The sequence below is a fragment of the Gymnogyps californianus genome, chromosome 19 (genome assembly GCF_018139145.2).
Source record: "Gymnogyps californianus isolate 813 chromosome 19, ASM1813914v2, whole genome shotgun sequence".
Classification (NCBI taxonomy): domain Eukaryota; kingdom Metazoa; phylum Chordata; class Aves; order Accipitriformes; family Cathartidae; genus Gymnogyps; species Gymnogyps californianus.
This window is the reverse complement of record NC_059489.1, coordinates 3,992,487-4,011,081: the sequence shown is the minus strand read 5'-3', so window position 1 is coordinate 4,011,081 and position 18,595 is coordinate 3,992,487. Positions and strand designations below refer to the sequence as shown.

Sequence of the window (18,595 nt, the reverse complement as noted above, 5' to 3'; positions counted from 1 at the left end):
TAAGCTTCCTTCGGTCTGTAATTATGCTATCGGTCACCCTAAATGAAAGCCGAAACATAAATTTATAAGCAGATACACTACACTGCTGAAATCCAAAGGCTTGATAAGATGTATCATAAGTATTAGCACATTTCCATGGCCAGCGGCTGCAAAATATTTTACCTGTCCTTGTGTTAGTTGGGTGAGTTGGGCCATAGTAAGTTTCACTTGTCCCTGCTGAGGGCGAGGGGGCTGCGACGTGGTTTGTGGCTGTATTTGCTGAGGTGGCGTTCCAGGACTTGTGACAGTCTTCTGGCCAGCACTGGAAGAAGCTGTGCTGGTGCTAGAAACTGCTGTTGAGACAGGCTGACCCCTGATTATTTGAGTCACCACTTGCTGTGTCTGACCTGTAAGAGAATAATTTGTGATAAGAAACATGTTTCCAACATTTTAACCATTAGCACAGCAAACCTCCGAGTCAGAACGACTTGCAATAGCGTGTAATCAGACAAGTGAAGCGAACACTGCAGTTTGCACATAAATGTTCTTTACAAACCATCTGTGTGGTTGACTGAAAAATGTCTGCAAAATGTTGTCTATTTTAATTCCATTCACATACTTACAAAGTACTTCAAACACTTAGCTCGCCTTTAAAAAAAAAAAAAGCTTTCTCAATGCACAATTATTCTAAACTTTTTTGTTTGTTTTCAAATGAATGGACTTAAAAATAAGTACTAGATTTCCCAGTGTCAATGACGAACAACACTGACAAAGCCTGCAACCGACACATTCAAAAGCCAGAAAAGGCACTTGTTAGAAGTTAAGCATCAAAATGAAGTATTTGCATTGGGATACATGATACAGAAAGTATTTATGAAGAAACAAACCATGGATTTCACACTGGAATTTTAAATATTAAAGTGAACCTACTGGCTGGAAGAATACCTTGTTGCACCACTACAGGTGTTCGAATGATGGTCTTTCCAAGCGTTGACTGCTGAAGTGGTGTCCGTATTACTGTCATACCAGGGCGGAGTGGTGTCCCTTGCACTACCTACATACACCAAAATGGAGAGCACGTGTAAACGTGTGAAAAAAGCCGCTGGGATACGCCCTGAAGTTTTTGGGGTTTTTTTTGTTTTTTTAATATAGTAAGAAATTACAAGATGCAAGCAGATCCAAAATTTTTTCATCTATGCCCACACTGCTAAGGCTTACCAAGCTCTAAACTATTAATTTTTCCAATTGGAGAGAATTGTTGTACCTCCTTGGAATAAAAGATCCATAAATACTATTGCTGAGATTAGCCAAAAACATTGAAAAGTGACTAGACAGAACTTCTAATATCTGCCAATAACTTAAAATACATGCACCCACATTTTTTGCATTAAATAGTCAGAAAAACATCTTACTTGTGAAGTGCTTGTTGTTCCTAACGTCCCCGTGGTATTTGGCCTAATGGTTACAGTTGCTGTCCTTGGCTGGAATGAAGTAAATGTTTGACTTGCACCTGTAGTTGATGGAATGATACCCAATACCTTTTGCTGAACTTGAACAACACCTAATTAAAGAAAAATTGAGAATTCATTAGTGACATAATTGCCAGCAAAAGAAGTAAATGCAACTCCAGGGTAGCATTTAGAAATCAGTCTCCAGGTTTCTAGAACACCTTTGAGTCTTTCAACATTTCTTGGGAGAGCCTTTGTCATATTGTAAAAAGAAGCAGCATTACACTTTGTCGATAGTCCAACTACATTTTAAGTTAAGACAATAGGTATTTTAGAAAAGACTAAGGAAAGAGTGAATCTTCACAAAGATCAGTTTGATGGTAACTGTAAATAAGTCCTTGCATTGACACGGTGCCACAAATTAGTATTATACAACCATTAAAAGCTATTATCTGATTAATTTAAAATGTAGAAGACCAGTTTAAACACCTTTCACCTACAAGCTTGTGGTGCCAAAGAAAATGGGTAATGCTTTTCCTGTCACCTAAGAAATTTCAATACAAAACTAGTAGCCTTCATGATTTCCTCAGATGGTAAGTATAATGGAGACAGAGAATTGAGCTTTTCTGTTCAATACACATTCACAAATCTCAAAATATTAAGTCCTCTTCTTGAAGCAAGAAGAAAAAACGCTAATCTTAGTTCGGAGCCAAACTCTTGCTCATCAGTGAAGACCAGATGTAGGCATTAATAACTAAGAACAGCAGCTTTTTTTTGTGAAGAAAGTTGTTTAGTTGATGTATAATTTAGATAACGAAAAAAAGCATGCTTCATTCCACATTGTTAAAAATAAAGCTTCTAATTTTGCACTATGAAATGCAGAATAATTTATAGGCAAAAAACTTGCATTTTTCCCCTACAGACAGAAATATGCAATATGGGGGAACAAGCTCTAGAAACTTGTGTGTGTGTATGTATATATATATAAAAATATATTTTTCCCCCTTCAAGTCACAGTTTACTTCACTGGGAAAATACTGTCAATGGAGAATTAATCAGCAAGCTGGAATACATTTTTAATTCAGTTCCCTTTCCCCTACCTCCTTGAGTTGATGGCACATTGACGGCAACAATCTTGCTGTTTGCAGGGAGTGGCAGCTTAGTTATCACTTTCCCTGCCATCGTTACTGGACTGCCTGAGATCTGGAAGGTCTGCCCTGTGCTGGCAATGGTTGTGGCTGAAGTGGCAGCTGTGCTAGTGGCTATTGAGGTACACAGAACAGTCATTTTTAGAGCAGAATAATTAGTCAATGAAATGACTATTTTCAAGTATGAAACAGCAAACTACAGGATTATTTTTACAATCATTTTTGAATGCGTCATACTTTCTTTGGTAAAGATTCTTTTTTGGAAACAGTATGTTACAGCATAGAATGCTTTCATTATCAATGATTACTAGTACAACAACTGTCAGTAATAAATGAGACAGGTCAGAAATAAGACTACCTAGCAAGTATGAATAAAGAAAAATTAGACAGGTATTATCTCAGAAATGGCCTGCTGACTTAGCAAGAGAGTTAAGAGCAAAGATAACAAGAAATGTAATAATGCTATATATTCTGGAGAAGATGTAGGTGCCGTATATAGAATGAACTCCAGCACATGTTCTTTCCATGATAAATCGCTACTCACCTGTTGAAGACTGGCCTTGTTTAACCCAAGTAGCAAAAGTCTGATGGAAATTCTTGTTCTGTTGGAATGTTACTGTAGCTGGAGAACCCACTTTTGTAGTAAGTACTACTTTGGTTCCAGTGGGGACTGGGCCCGCTAAAGGGCCTACCACAACTTTCTGTGGCGTTGAGACAGTAGTGGCAGTGCTGCTGGCTGTAGTGACTGCGGGGGCCACACCTGCTGCAGGTATCTGCTTCTGCTGTTCCAGCCGTTTCTACAGAATTCAGAAAAAAATTGAACAAAAGGATAATTAGCATTTTCAGATTTTGTAAAATAAATGCTGTCTCTTCCCAGTATTGACAAACAAAGGACTGGCAGGATTTTAGTTCAAGTTGTAAAGGACTGAAGAATAAGCTGCTTGCACACCCTATAGCCTGAGACTCCTCGACCTGCAGAACTACAACTCTGCTTATAGTACACAGCCAGAAATTTTCCTTTATAGCATCTTTAAAATCCTCAGCTTATGTTAATTTCACTGCACATTTTACTTTAAAGAAAACTTATTAGTCTCAGATTAATCTGAAAGGTTAAAAAAACATTGAAAAATATTCATCTATATTTGGCTTTGACCATGTGCACACAGCCTGCATCTGTGTCAGTAAGAGGTACATCATCACTAACATAATTTATTACTAGCATTCCTAAGTTTAGAGCTGCCTGCACCGAGATCCTGCCAGTTACAGAAAAAAAGAAAATAAAGAGACTGTATCATTCTACTTCACCATTAAGAATGTAATTTTAAAAATTATTCTTTTAACTGTCAATCCAGTTTGCAGCCTGCTTAAAAAAATGAGGTTCAGAATCCCTTACCTCACCAAGCAACCTTCTGTGCTGTAACTGTCAAGGTGGTACATTTAATTTAGAGAGCCATTTTGTGAAGAGATAGTATCAGTAAGCTCTTTTAAAATTCCAACTAATCTAACATTGTTCCCTATGTTACTGGAATTATCCCTGTATTTATTAATTTAAATTTCAGTGTTTGGTTAGCATTATATTGTGGTAATGCCCACAAATCACAAACACTCATTCATTAGTAATGTATTTTCTTCAGGGAAGATGAAATGAAAAAGGAGTAAGTTGGAAAAAAGCACAATTCTTAATAATGTATGTGAAATGCCAACATGGCATTGGGTTTCCTCATTTTAATTGCATACATTTATATATACACACACTTACATCTATATATACATATCTATATCTATATTTATATAAAATTATCAATGGGCTTCATTCAGGCAACTTATGATAGGATAAAATCAAAAGATTCAATTTGATTGAAGCATGAAGAACAAATGCAGTTGTATTCCCAAGTCAGCTATATACCAAGGCAGCTTTCCATTACACCACAGAACACTGTTGACCTTACCTGTAGACTCGTCAAAAATAATAAAAAAAAAGGCTACCTAAACCAAATCTTTGCCTTAACCCCTTAAATTTCAAAATAACAAACGTACACAGTGGAAGCAGCATTGTTTGATGGCTTAGTTTGCACAGGAAGTGGAAACTATTTGAAAAATGGTGAAAGATTGGGATAAACTTTGCTTCCCATATTCTAACGCATGTGGACTACCAGTGCATAGTTGCTGACAGGTGGGACTACCAAGAGCTCCCCCACCTGCTGGGCAGCCAATCGTTGGTGTTTTAGTTGAGCCTCCAATTGGGCCTTGAATTCCTCTGCCTTCTTCTGTTCACTAACCTTAGCCTGTTGTTCAACTGCCTGTGCCTTTTCCTTCTCCACCCTGCCAAAGACACAACCGAAAGTAAGTTATACCACCACATAAAATCCAACCATCAAACTGGATTTCATTTTATCCAGTTTAATTGCTCTAATAAGAACAAATGTCAAGACTGAAGATCACTGAAAAACTGGTCATGGCTTTAGAAGTCTTTTGAAATAAACTATTGAAGTTGCATGCAACATCCCTGAAATATTCTGATGCTAAACTACTGCAACACCTTACAGGAAACTACTAATGAAAACTGGAATTTATAATTACATCTGAGGCTGTAAACAGTCTGTGTAATGCCATTAATTTAAAACAATTCTTTCCAAGAGACTCAAAAATGTTCCAACTCTAAGCATGCAATACTGAAAATATTCATTTTATGACTTGAATATTCTCAGGTTGAATTTACCTTTACTTTATTTGTACACATTCATTTTCTTTGCATTATAGAAGTATTTAAACACATACCGTTTAAAGTCATGCCAAAAGTAGCCTGAAGCCTTTCCATGCATGTAATAGCCTTTTAGCATACAACAGTGATTAGTTCATAAGCATGGAAAAATTAATATAATATTAGTTCTAACAAATCTGCAAGATCTGCATAAATTAGTTTTGGTACCAGCAAATAGTTTAGCTTTACAACTTTAAGCTTGACTATCATTATCAAAAGGCACCGTAAAAATGCAACACAGATCCGCTTTTACTGATTGTAGCTAGCAAATTTGTGTTCTCTAGTGAGAACTTTTATTTAACACACATACACACAAATTAAACTTGCTTTCTTTAAAAGCTCATTTGAGCTCGTTTACCTTTCAGCAAATGCCCTGATCTCCCATAGTTCCAATTCCTCCTCTGCTACCCAACTTTCAATTATAACAGGGCCCGTTTGCTTGGGTGTTTCTGGCCTTTTTGGCCTTAGTGCACTTGATCGCAGTCCCTTCCTCTGGGGTGTTGGAGTTTCTTTAGAGAACAGTCAAAACACACACGTTAGGCTCAATCATAAAACAAAATTAAAGTGTACACCAAGATTTAGTGTCTCTTTCAGTCTCATAAACAGGAAGGCCTTTCACCTTCAGATAAATCACGTCAGTTTGTTAAATGCATCATTTGTTTCAAATAGGCGAATGAGTAGTTCGTGTCAAGCTATATTTGCTCCCTTGATGGTCTGAATTAACAAAGATCCAGTTACCTTAATTTCTGTAGGAGCTTATGGGAAGCGGAAAAAAATGCATAAACAAACATACCTTTCGGAGCCTCTGGTACACCAATGGGACAAATAATTTTTCTTATACAGTACTCTGACCGGATTCCATATGGACCAACATCTCTTCGCTTTATTATTTCTGTTGTTGTAATTTCAGTTTCAGATGTTTCTACAACATATAAGTCCCAATAAGTTAATAATAGAAAACAAATAAAAGCTAAATATCCAATCAACCCAAGATACTCATGGTAAAGAAACAGCAACTAGTACAAACTGTTGACTAAAAAAAATAAATTCAAATGCCATAGCTAACATCAAGCCTTTACCGAAATGCTCGGCATGAGTGTAATACTCAAAATTAACAGCAAGGACTTTTGCATTAAGAAACCCAGAAATGTAAAGAAATAATACCTGTACGTGTAGTTCCTCCCCCAGGTGGAGCTTTTGCTGCCATGTCATCCCATTTGAGACATGCCCACAATAACCGCAACATAAGGCTCACTCCAGCCAATGATTTTACTGTTTGAAGTCGGTACCTAACAATAGAGTATTAATTATATTTTAAAATAAAAATGTATTTAAAATACCTAACCAAACCAACAGGACAAAGGTTTTCCATTCCACCTTTATTGAACAATATAGAAAATTATTGAATAATAAATAGCAAAATTTGCATGTTTGGGCACAAACATGTATATCACTTGTATGTTAAAATTCAATTACTTTCATCACATCCTTAACTTTTCCTCAAAAATGTAAAGTATGTACCTCCAAGTGATCCCAAAAGTTGGCCTTGGGGATGGATACGGCCAGATATCCAAGGCAGGCTTTGCATTGTAATTGAAATAGGGAACTTCTCTGATCCCTCCTTTTCTGGCCAGCTTTTTTAAGTCATCATTGGGTAAAACAAATATGCTTTTTTTACTGCTTTTGGTAACAAATTTTCTATAAGATGGTAAGGCAGTTCCAGAACGAGTTTTTTTGGGTCTTGCAAATTTCATTAACTTCACTTTGTCTTTCGTAGAATATTCTTTGCTGACAGTCATGGAAGTCACCAATGTGCCTTCTGGGGTGGTCAGTGAATCGGTTACTGTTGTTGTAACCACTGTTTTACTATGCTCTTGTACAGAAATGACATCAACGTTACTGTCTGTAGCTGGAGTGGTAAGCTTAGTTACAGTAGTGGTGGTAGTTACAGTGGATATGGCACAATTTTCTGTAGATGATACTACTGTTGTTTTCTCATCATTAGAAGCTACAGTCTCTGCAACTTTAAACACAGTTTTGGATTCTGTAGACACAGTTGATGTTGTGGTAGTCACTTCAGTAATAACAGTTTTTATTTTACTTTCTCCATTAATATTTTCCATTTTATATGTCTGTACACCATTCTGATCAGCGAAGTCACTACTCAAGCTAGATTCCTCACATGAGGTTACAGGCGATGGAGCAACTTTCTTATCCTCAACTGTTTCCGTTTCCATAGATTCTGTTTCACTATTCAGGTTATTTTCTTTACAGACAGTATGCGTTGGCGTGGAAGCAGTGCCAACAAAGGCAGATCTCTCAGGATAAAGCTGTTTTTCTTCAGTTTTCTGCACATACTTGGGAACTTCATCTGGCGGCTGAAGACCCTCTCCAGATTCAAACTCAGGTGAACTCTGCAGACGTGACTTAGGGTCCACATTATTTTTGTCCTTTGTGTCCTCTATCATGATGTCACCATTCATGAATGGTTTTACTGAAGATTCCTTAAAAGTCAATGGTTTTATTTCATGTTCCGGAATGGATTTATTAATATTATTAACTTTTGGTTCAATATCAACCCCTGCCTTAGTTTCACAGGTATCTTCAACTAAGCAGTCATCATTTGGTAATACGTTAATGTCATTGTCTTTTCCATTCATTTGAAATGCTGATTTTTCTTTTTCTAAGTCTGTCTCAGTTTCTTCATCTTTATTATTCTTTTTGTCAGTAACACTATTTCGATTTGTCTGATCAAGATACTTGCTTATGGTACTTGTCTCCACTTTCAGTTCCTGACCTTTCTTTTGACCGTTAGCCTCAGTTAGTTTAGAGCTCAGTAAATCCTCATCAACTTCTGCCCCATCCATGTGTTCCAGAGTTTGACTTTCAAGGTCGCTTTCAGAAATTAGCTCTGTTTTAAATGGTTCTAGATCTTTACTAACTGATTTTTGGTGAAATATAATCTTGTTTTCAGATTTACTTTCAGTCCTTCCTGGAGCAATTTCTTCCTCCATTTCACTTTCTTGAGAGGACGTTGGTTCAATATGGCTTTTTATGATACAATTATTTTCTGGATCTTTGCTCTGCTGCTCAGAATTCCCTTCTGAATCTGTTTTTTCAAGAATGGCCAGAGCATCTTTTCTACAGCTGCTTTCAGTTACCACTGGCTCTAAGTTTTCACGTTCACGCTGAGATACTCTGCTAATAGGTAGTTTTTGTTTCAAAGGGTTTTCGCTTGTTTCCGAAACATCCCATTTGATTCTACTTTCTGCATTTGTTTGTTTCAAGCCATCCACAAAGGAACTCTCAGGCTCTCCAAGAGCCTCTTGTCCTTGACACTTATCAGCAGTCATAGGTTCAGGGTTGTTTTCTTTACTATCATTCTGAATGGAGCTTTCACCTTCAGAGGACTGAGGTGAGCCTTCATCCGGTAACTGGCCTTCTCTTTTTGATAGCCTGTTCGTCAAAGGCAAAGAGGGTTCGTCTAGCTCACCAGTTTTGGTGACTGGCAAGCAGTCCTGTTCTGTATCTTCGGCTTGGGTCTTATCTGACATATAGGTTTGACCTTGGGAAGACATGTCAAACTGGCTTCCTTCTTTTACTTTTCTCATTTGTAGCTCATCTGTGCTTTTCTGGGGGCTTACAGATCGAATGCCTACAGTTTTAGCACTAGCCTCCAGTTTCATCCTTTCTAGACGTTGTTTTTCTTCCAGTGTAAACTGTTTTATTCGCCTCTCAAGTAGTCCATCTAATTTTGATGATTTTACTTTCCTTTTGTAGCAAGTCCTTAAATGAAATCCCTCACTGACATTGATTATATCCAGCTTACAATGACTACCCTCATCTTTTACGGGGGATTCAATTTTCACATCATCTACATCCATAGGTTCTTCTTTGACGACTTTATCATTTTCACCATCGATTTCTTTTTCCACTGTGAAGAAGAAATAACTCTGAATCAGTAAGCTCCCCTAACAATGAATGCCAAACTATATTTTTACATTAAGTACTAAGAAATAAATGGACCTTTTAGCATATTAATAGATTTCAAGAAAAAGGGAACAAAAACTTGAGACACTACTACAAGGGATAATAAGCAATTATTTAACTCAGACATTTTCAACATCTTGACAAAATGTTACAGTTTTTCAATAGTTATTTCTGAGGTCCTATGCTTGTACACATGCAACGTTGTAATGAATAGCTAGTTTTACAATAACTTAAGTAGATCACCTTTATCTTTTGCATGATCTAAGTTTTCAGAAACTGCATCAACTTCTACTTTTTCTTCACGTGACTTTTCTTCTTTCACTTGTACCTTCTCCAAGGTTTCTGAAACATCTGTTTTGTCTTTTGCTTGCAGATCATGAGAATCCTTTGTTCTATCTTTCTCTATTTTTACCTTAATTGGACCTTTTCGTTTATCCAGGTTGCATTTTTCATCTTCGCTCTTTGCTATTAACAAATTAAATGGTTTCAATTATTCAGAGTATTTTTTATACTCTGCTACATTTTAATGTATGTTAGTTTACCTCTCAAATCATTCACACATTATTAGTGAAATTCAGAAATAGAATTAAGTATACAATGGTAACATCATAGATTAAGCTTAGTGCAATATTGAATTTAAAAAAAAAAAAAAAAAATCTAAAAGCCCACCAGAGATAAAACTGTTTCATCTACCTTATTTTTTCAGGAGTCCATGTTCAGTTTTTCTTAAAAAACACCCCCAAAACACCCCATTTTCCAGGAAACTAAATACCACTTTCTGAAAACCCAGCCTATTAAGAGAATATTAATTCAGAGACTGAAAATTCACAAATAATTTTTAATAATTTTCATTTCTACAGTTAAGCCAGAATGGACATTAGTATTCAAATGACTTTGTGCTTAACACTGTAGTGGCTATTAATTACAATACAGAAGGCAAAATAAATCTAATTTGACAATCACACAGACAACACTAAAAGCAGCAGCATCCATTTTGTGTTTGATCCAGTTAAAAGCAACAGAGAAAGTATTACATCAATGTGAGGAAAGAAATAATTTATAGAGTGGGCCGCCATTTTCTAAATTTTAAACGGAAACTCAAGATTAAATTTATTATAAATAAGACCCATACAGTTCAGGATGCATTCTAAAAGTCAACTGGGCAAAATTTTTCTTTTTTAATATAAATCCTTGGAACAAAAAAGCGACAAGGTGTGTTTTGAATTTTCTAGAGAAATAAATTTCTTTCCCCTTATAAACTATTGTTCCCAGATAAAATTGGTTAATAGTAATCTGTCAACACAGGAGCGGGAAGTGTATATGTATCCCAATATTTTAGATGTTACTTTTTGCTTGTGATTATCTACATAATTTTTATCTACCTTTACTTTACATAAGGCTATACAAAGCTGTACAAATATTACACACAGCTTCATAACTGAAGTAATTTAATGCAGCTAAAAATGTCTATGACAACTGAACTGGTTATATCGACAAAGATTAGGAGATATCCACAAAAGCTTCTCTGGAACACTATTTGTAACAAAGTCTACATAAGAAATATCACATGCAAATAATTAACTGAATAAGCAATAAAAAGCAGTTGTTAATAATTAAAAAAAGAATGTAAGCAATGCAGACACTTACTTGGTAGCAACTTTCTGTAATTTGCGTTAGTATTTCCAGGCAGTTTGGGCATAAACCTGTGGACATGTGTTTTACTAATCCAGCTCCAGCCACCATATCCTGTTACTCTATATTCCTCTCCTTTTTGCTTCCAAACCTGTTAAATATTTTTAAAATAGTAGTTTTAATGGTGCTATTTGCTGCATTATTAATGTATACATTCATTTAAAAACCTAACATGATTTTTAAAAAAACCAAAAACTTAAATTTAGACTTTTTCAAGCAAGTTGAAGTATATTTGTGAAATAACGTACTAAAATTAAAGATGTATCTGCTGATAATTAAATTGATTCTATCACAGTAACATCTAAAAACCATATTTATTTCATGTAACAGTGAGAATCTACCTAAAAGCTGAAAGATTATACAAGTTTTTGAATCAACCTGTATGTTTGTTACAACAAACAAATTTAGAGCAAAGAACCACTCCAACAAAACTATTTAATATCTACTGTAGGAGAAGGTTTCTATACTGAAGGAGAGGTTTCTATAGTAGTTCCCATCATATTATATAACCTTCCAAAGTAAAGGTAGCTAGGCTAGCTTTTTTTAAGGGGGGGAGTAGGGATGGGAGGGGAGCACCGGACAGGGACAGACACACAGACAATATTCCAATAACCATCTCGAACCCTTCCATTAGAAAAGGCTGCATTTCACGGGCAAACATCTGTCAACTCAGGCAGTGTCACTAAGAGCATAACACATGTCAAATTTAGTTCAGACCAAGATTATGTGCTTGAATACTTGGGCATGGTTCCTACTCCAATGGCAGGGAGTAATGCAATGACATTAAAATTTTAAGTTTAAAATGAAAACAGAGAAAGAGTAAGAAATCAACAGTTTCTGTATTTTGTTTGTTCTTCACACAAAAGAAAACCTTACCTGATGTTTGACAGGAAATGTATATTTCACCCATGTAGCTTGCTGCATTGTTTCTTCTTCTTCTTGTTTTCTCTCTTTTTTTTTCACTTTCTCCTTTTCTTCTCTTTCTATTGCTGTCATTCTGCGTAATCTAATACATATAGATTTAAGTGCATTTAAGTATAGGATCTTGTAAGCAAATATAAGAAGTCAAACAACAGCATATACTACCCCTTTGAATAATTTTAAATATCTGAAGTTAAGAGGAATGCCCAGTATCAGTTATATGTATTACTTGCAACAGGAATGCTACTTTTTTTGGCTATTCCAGTAAGGCAAACACAGCTGCCTGCAACTGTGTCTAACAGCAGACACATCTCGTTTCTGCTTCTATGACACAATGAGACCCAAAAGACAGACTCCACTGAACTAAGTGTGTTGAAGTTTGCTCTTCTAGTCTCCCAAAGTTTTATCACTTTAAGACTGTGACTCAGATAAAGAAACAAACTTGCTTTGCAGGAGCAATGACACTATAAAAATCTTGTAATGTATTTTTGGTGTTTCTGGTTGAGAAAAGCACTTCAAGTGCTGAATGACTGACTAAATTTAAACATTATTCTTACAGTCTTAGAGGAACTAGTAATTGTAAAACAAAGTAAAGTTCTCATATTCAAAAAGATTTTTACGTTTCTTTATTTTACCTAGTGTGCCCCAATGATTCCCGCCAGATTGGCAGCATGACAACTGGTTTAATTGCACATTCCAATATAGCCAGCGCTAGTGCAAATTCTCTAGGTTTGCTGCACATCTGAACAGCCTTAATCCAGTTAGACCTAAATTGGAAAAAAGATAAAAACCTGAAACATATACATGCACTAATAGAGCATGCTATGTTAATAAGATTTAATGGTAGGATAAAACCTCCTATATTTTAATACTTTACTCAACGTGCAATCCTTTTAGCCATTCATCACAAAACACACACGTTATCTTATATTTTAATATACTGAAGCATGGTGCTTGGAAATCACTGATTTGAAAAAACAAAGATCATTGCTTATTAATACTGTTAGCAAAACTACAAGTAAAACAAGAGAATATATATTTTCATATATTAATTTACCTGTGGGAAGCCCAGTTAGGGTGAAGGAATGATGCCGGGATATTGTTTTCTAGCTGAATAATAGTTAGCCTCAAAGTGGATATGGTAAGAACTTTGGACCCATGTACAGACCCATTCCATTTGAACTCTCCAGCAGGAGTCAGACAGAATTTATGCGAGAGATGCCGTCTCTTGTCATGGTCCTCCCTGTGCTGGTGCTTGTTCAATGCGAATGAATTAGTGGCATACTGATTATGATAAACACGATACTTCCCCTCCTGCCCTAATTTGAAATAATTGTTGATATTTCCTTTCATCACAACTTCCTTCTTTGTGTTCATTCGGGAGACTTCACCTTGAGAGTTGACCACCAGAACCTTGTGAAAGAAAGAATGATTTTAAAGATTCACTGAAGGTTCAGATATTTCTATTTACTTATTTATGATTTAGGCTTCAACTGTTTATGTACAAAACAAAAAAAAAAATACATTGCATCAGTTTGTAGAAGCAAATAACTGTTTATCCGATATACTAAATACATGTACTTCGTCACTGACTGTGTATAGAGTTAGGATATTCCCAAAGATCAACTTTGACATTAAAAAAACCACCATCCAGGCTCCTCAGGAAGTCAAAGAGGAACCCGCTTTGCTGCTCTGAATTACGCCTATTGAGGGAGACAGCTTCGGGAAAACAGCTTCACTAAACTTAAGTAAGCTTTCTGTGAAACCCTTCCTTGGTAAATCACAGAATTCATACATGTAGTTAAGCAAATAAATATCTTTGACTTTGAAAACATGGCATGGATAACATCACTGGTCTAATGACTCATAACTGAGTTCCAAATTTGAGAGGTTTGTGAATAAATATGCTAAATGCTAACTTACAAGGAAAACCAGTTAACAAAAATAAAATTAATACACCAAAACCATGCAGACAACTAACTGCAACGAACTCTTACCATTCAAACACTTCTTTCCTGGAGAAACTGGGCTACTTAAAAAACCACCCAAAAAACCCCAAACCACCAAAAAACCAACAAACAATCTACAGCCATACAAAAAATTTATACCAACTGGCAGACATTTGAGAGAGATTTCATTTTGTCTGCATCAAGCAGTGCTACAATTTTGCAATGATTGTCTTCAAATGATCATACTCTGCCAGTACAGATTTGTTATGAACTGGAAATGTGGCTATTACCTAGCTATTCAAACAATAATCAAACACAAACCACTGTGAAGTTGTAGTTTTGGCACACCAGTTCTGAGAGTTTTGAAGACAGAAGTGGGAGAAAACACATATAACTTATTACTGGCTATAGAGTAAACAATTCTCTAACTTTTATGACCAGCATGTTAAAGGAAAGGAGGTGCACTGGGTCACTGTCATACCACTCTGTAGACAGCAACTAAGAGAGCAAGAGCAAAGGAGAAGGAGGAAAAAAGCTTCCTGTGATATTACCAATTCACCATTTGCTAGTTTATTATTACTACTTTTATTTTTAAGTACCTCCATAGTCTGCCAAAATAACTTTTTTATTTTTAAAAATATTATCAGTTTTCTGAAACAGTTTTCGTACTTCTTTGAGTTTTCCAAGATGTGCACAAACCTCTCTGCCTTCTTTATATAACTTATTTGCTTCATGTGCTGCAGCAGCAACCTGCTGGCTTTTCATCTGGCTCAACTTGCTATCTGGATTTCGTAATCTTGTGAGCATTCGCGTCGAACCTGGCGTGCCTTTTCCTGCGCCTGGAGAATCACTTCTTTCACCATTAGATTTCTCTCCTGCCCAGGAAAAAAAGGCTTTTAAAACAAACTTAAAAATTGGAAGGTTTCTATTGATGTACGGGAGTTATAAAGTAAAAAGAAAAGATGCATAAAATGAAAGTTAGAGACACTATTATTATTACCTATGTCCTCTGAAGTCTGGGATCCCCTCTCTGCATTTTCAGCATCATCAGGCATCTTAATGGAGTCATTCTGCCCAGAGCCCAACTCACTACCGTTGCTGTTTTCAACATCTGACTGTAGAGGTGCAGCAGATGCACTGCTACTGTTGCTAGGGATCATCTGACCAGTTTCTTCTACAAAAGAACAACTTCATTTTTAGTTTTTCTTTTAAATTGGATCAATGCAATTTTTTCTAGTTTTAAATTTTTCACACACAAAAAAGTCACATGAACATCTTTTGCTGGACTGGAAAGAAATACCCATAAAATATTAATTCCCTCCAGAGCACTGTATCCATGAAAGTATTTTTTTGTTCTGTTTCAAGCAGTTTCAACTTTTACAGCTCTGAAGAACTGAAATTCATACTTGGATGAAATAAGAATATATTTTAAATGCAATTTTTTTCTACAGATGCACACACAGAGAACCCTCTCCTGAGACTTTGTTTTGCTTTTAGAATGCAGATTTCATGAAATTTGGTCTTCCTGCAGCTTCTATGATTTTATCTCTTTTGATTTTTCTTGTGCTTTAGCTGTTCCTCAAAGCATACACCTTTCAGTTCCCCTCCAGTTTTCCACCGAGTCTTTGATTGTCTCTTCTTCAGCACGTTAATTCTGAGGAATCCCACAGATTTCAGTTCAATTGGCACCACTCTATATCTAAACTTCTCCTCTGCAAACTTAAAATATCAGCCTCTTTCTTACAATCTGATGGGGCTAGATGTTGCTTCAAGCTCAGTAAGATAAATGGGTTCTTGGTCCTCAGTTGTCCTTGTTACTGTCTGTCTTGACAGCTGTGGACATTATTGCCACCTCACTTGTTGCTAAGGTATACTGCACGAGTATGATCTTTCGACTACAGCATCAGTGAATTGCAGCTACCTGGAAATAAATCACTCCAGCTTCCCACTAGGAACAAGCCACCATCCCTCATAACGTCATCTTCATTTTGTGCAAAATAGACACAGCTTAACTGTTTAAAAAATACAAGATTTTTCTGTTTCTAGAATTCTTCCAAAACTTCAGCGATTCTGTTGTTATTAAGAAAGGTGACAGAACAAAACCTCCTTTTTGTGAAATATTCACTCCTAGCAGAGACGATTAGGTAAATATTCTGGGACTCTTAGAAGATCCCTAACCTGAATGCACCTTGATTTCTGACTTTGCCAAATGGGTGACCACCACTGTTTGATCCATTTCCCTTTTTAGAGGAAAAATGGAACTATTTGTGGTGCCTGCTGTTTGGAGGAGAGTGGAAGCACCCAAACTAGACTCTTAATAAAAGACTCATATCCAAATTGCATTTAACAAGGATGGAGACACACACATTCTCGCCTAGCTTTGCATTTTACTCTTATTTTCCCCCCTCTTTGGAGGTAGCTGCCTGTTGTGGTTTAACTCCAGCCAGCAACTAAGCACCATGCAGCCGCTTCCCCCTCCTCCCTCCCAGTGGGATGGGGAGGAGGGGAAGAAAAAAAAAAAAAAAAAAAAGGTAAAACTCGTGGGTTGAGAAGAGTTTAATAACTAAAGCAAAATAAAATATACTACTAACTAAGAATAATAATAATATAATAATTGTAATGAAAAGGAACAAAAAAAAAAAAGGAAACAAAACCCAAGAAAAGACAAGTGATGCACAATGCAGTTGCTCACCACCCGCTGACCGATGCACCCGCAAGCAGCGATCCACCCCTCCCAGCCAACTCTCCCCCGTTTATATACTGGGCATGATGTTCTATGGTATGGAATATCCCCTTGGCTAGCTCGGGTCAGCTGTCCTGGCTCTGCTCCCTCCCAGCTTCTTGCACACCTGCTTGCTGGCAGAGCGTGGGAAACTGAAAATCCTTAACTTGGGATAAGCGCTACTCAGCAACAACTAAAACATCAGTGTGTTATCAACATTATTCTCACACTAAATCCAAAACACAGCACTGTACCAGCTACTAAGAAGAAAATTAACTCTATCCCAGCCGAAACCACGACACTGCCTCACTGATACTGGTTTAGTATCTCTCCCTCCCTCTGAAATGAGTGTCTCAAACTGAAATTTCATAATAGGAACACAAGTATCACTATGAATACAGTAAATTAGACTTGAGGAAGAACCCTCTCCACATACACACACACATACACTTTCCTACAAAAAAAGCCCACTAATTTAAAAATAAGCTAGAAGCTTTGGAAGGAGAAAAGTACCTGTGAAAGTATAATAAAAAAATAATGATAAATATATAAGTGAATCTGTAAAATAAAATACAAATCCATAAATGTGCCTGGAACAAAGTTATAGGATATGTATCTTTTCCATTAAACCTCTATACAGTTATTTTAACTTTAAAATGGAATAAAAAAAAAATATGAGAACAGGTAAAAATATTTGGTCAAATATCTAAAATGTATGCTTTTTGTCCCATGCACTAGGATGTTTTCTGTATTAAAAAAGTGTATTATGAGGCTTCCCGATTACAGATTAATCTTAACTTCCATTTTCTCCTCCTATCAACAAAGTTTATTACAAGGTTTGGATGCATTCACATTTGCAAGTTCAAGAACTGCAATTGTATCTGAATGAAGAACTATTTCTGTAGGAGAGAAAACGTTTACTACCACTTTTTAAAACATAACACACTGAGTATGGCTACATCACAGATTAGAGTATTTTTAGATTTTTAAGAACTTAAAATAAAACTCTGATCATTTTAACAGTAATCAGATGTTTAGAATAACATTTGGTTATGTAGTAAAGCTTGTAATAGAATATAATTATAAATGTAATAGAATGTAATTCTAAAATGGTACACTGATAATTTATGTTACACCTAATCAAGTCCCATTTATTCATAAATCTAAAGTTTGGGGTTTGGTTTTTTTTTTTTAATTAAATAGTGTATATTACTACTTTTGAATCACTGACATGGCACAACAAAACATGTTAAAATACAACAAGAGCCTCTGTGCTTGTAACTCTGAAATCTGTTTAAAATTCCTATCACGACAATTTTAATCTTGACATTTCAGTGCGATGGTTTACTCACGTGAATGAAAATACTTTGTTTGTTAGTAACTTATACAGTAAATGAGAGGTTAAAATAATAAACAAGCCAGCAGCAAATTAGAATTTGAAATAAACTTTGATAGGATGCTAAAAATCATTATGGATCACTATGGAAAAATAAAATATACAGGAAATAGAACATAAAAAGCTTAGCCACAGTCATCTTTGGAAGGCATGGAAACAAATGCTAATGTCACAGAGGGCCACAAATTTCAAGCACTAGTTGCAAGAAAATTAACTTTGAAATGTTAATGACAACGTAGCAGTAAAGGATGGCACTGCAAGCAAACAGCATGAGTGATATACGCTGTGAATGGTTTTAGTGGACAAACCAGATAGAAAAACTTAACAGATTCCCCAAATTACAGAGGCATTGGTAACAGTGCCTTCTGTACCTGAGAGTTCCTGAGGGAGCTCTGATGCCACCTTCTTCTCTGCCACGTTGTTGCTATCAAGGGTTTCTGACTGACACCCCATTGCGTTCTTCCCTTCAGAGCAACTAGTGTCTCCTGCAGAAGGATTTGTGTTGTTGTCATCAGTGCTTGATGTCACAGAGTTACTTTTATCCCCAACGACTGTTGCCTCTATAGTAAAACGCACAACAAAACTTTAG

General features: G+C 36.1%; 1 protein-coding gene across 6 annotated transcripts in view; it reads right to left on the bottom strand.

Annotated features, from left to right (window-relative positions):
* The window catches only part of BPTF (bromodomain PHD finger transcription factor), a 58,988-nt gene that overhangs the window by 16,900 nt on the left and 23,493 nt on the right, over positions 1-18,595 (bottom strand). For 4 of the 6 annotated variants that reach the window (XM_050908579.1, XM_050908581.1, XM_050908582.1 and 1 more), the window contains exons 5-22: positions 18,378-18,566; positions 14,889-15,062; positions 14,588-14,763; positions 12,997-13,352; positions 12,575-12,706; positions 11,895-12,024; positions 10,974-11,109; positions 9,570-9,791; positions 6,858-9,270; positions 6,501-6,625; positions 6,130-6,258; positions 5,695-5,845; positions 4,774-4,897; positions 3,120-3,372; positions 2,528-2,689; positions 1,392-1,540; positions 910-1,033; positions 163-386 (exon numbers count right to left, since the gene is read on the bottom strand). In XM_050908579.1, the coding sequence (XP_050764536.1) occupies positions 163-386; positions 910-1,033; positions 1,392-1,540; positions 2,528-2,689; positions 3,120-3,372; positions 4,774-4,897; positions 5,695-5,845; positions 6,130-6,258; positions 6,501-6,625; positions 6,858-9,270; positions 9,570-9,791; positions 10,974-11,109; positions 11,895-12,024; positions 12,575-12,706; positions 12,997-13,352; positions 14,588-14,763; positions 14,889-15,062; positions 18,378-18,566 (5,369 nt within the window). Of the gene's footprint in view, positions 1-162; positions 387-909; positions 1,034-1,391; positions 1,541-2,527; positions 2,690-3,119; positions 3,373-4,773; positions 4,898-5,694; positions 5,846-6,129; positions 6,259-6,500; positions 6,626-6,857; positions 9,271-9,569; positions 9,792-10,973; positions 11,110-11,894; positions 12,025-12,574; positions 12,707-12,996; positions 13,353-14,557; positions 14,764-14,888; positions 15,063-18,377; positions 18,567-18,595 lie in introns of all 6 variants that reach the window. The other 2 variants (XM_050908583.1, XM_050908584.1) reach the window with 2 other exon arrangements.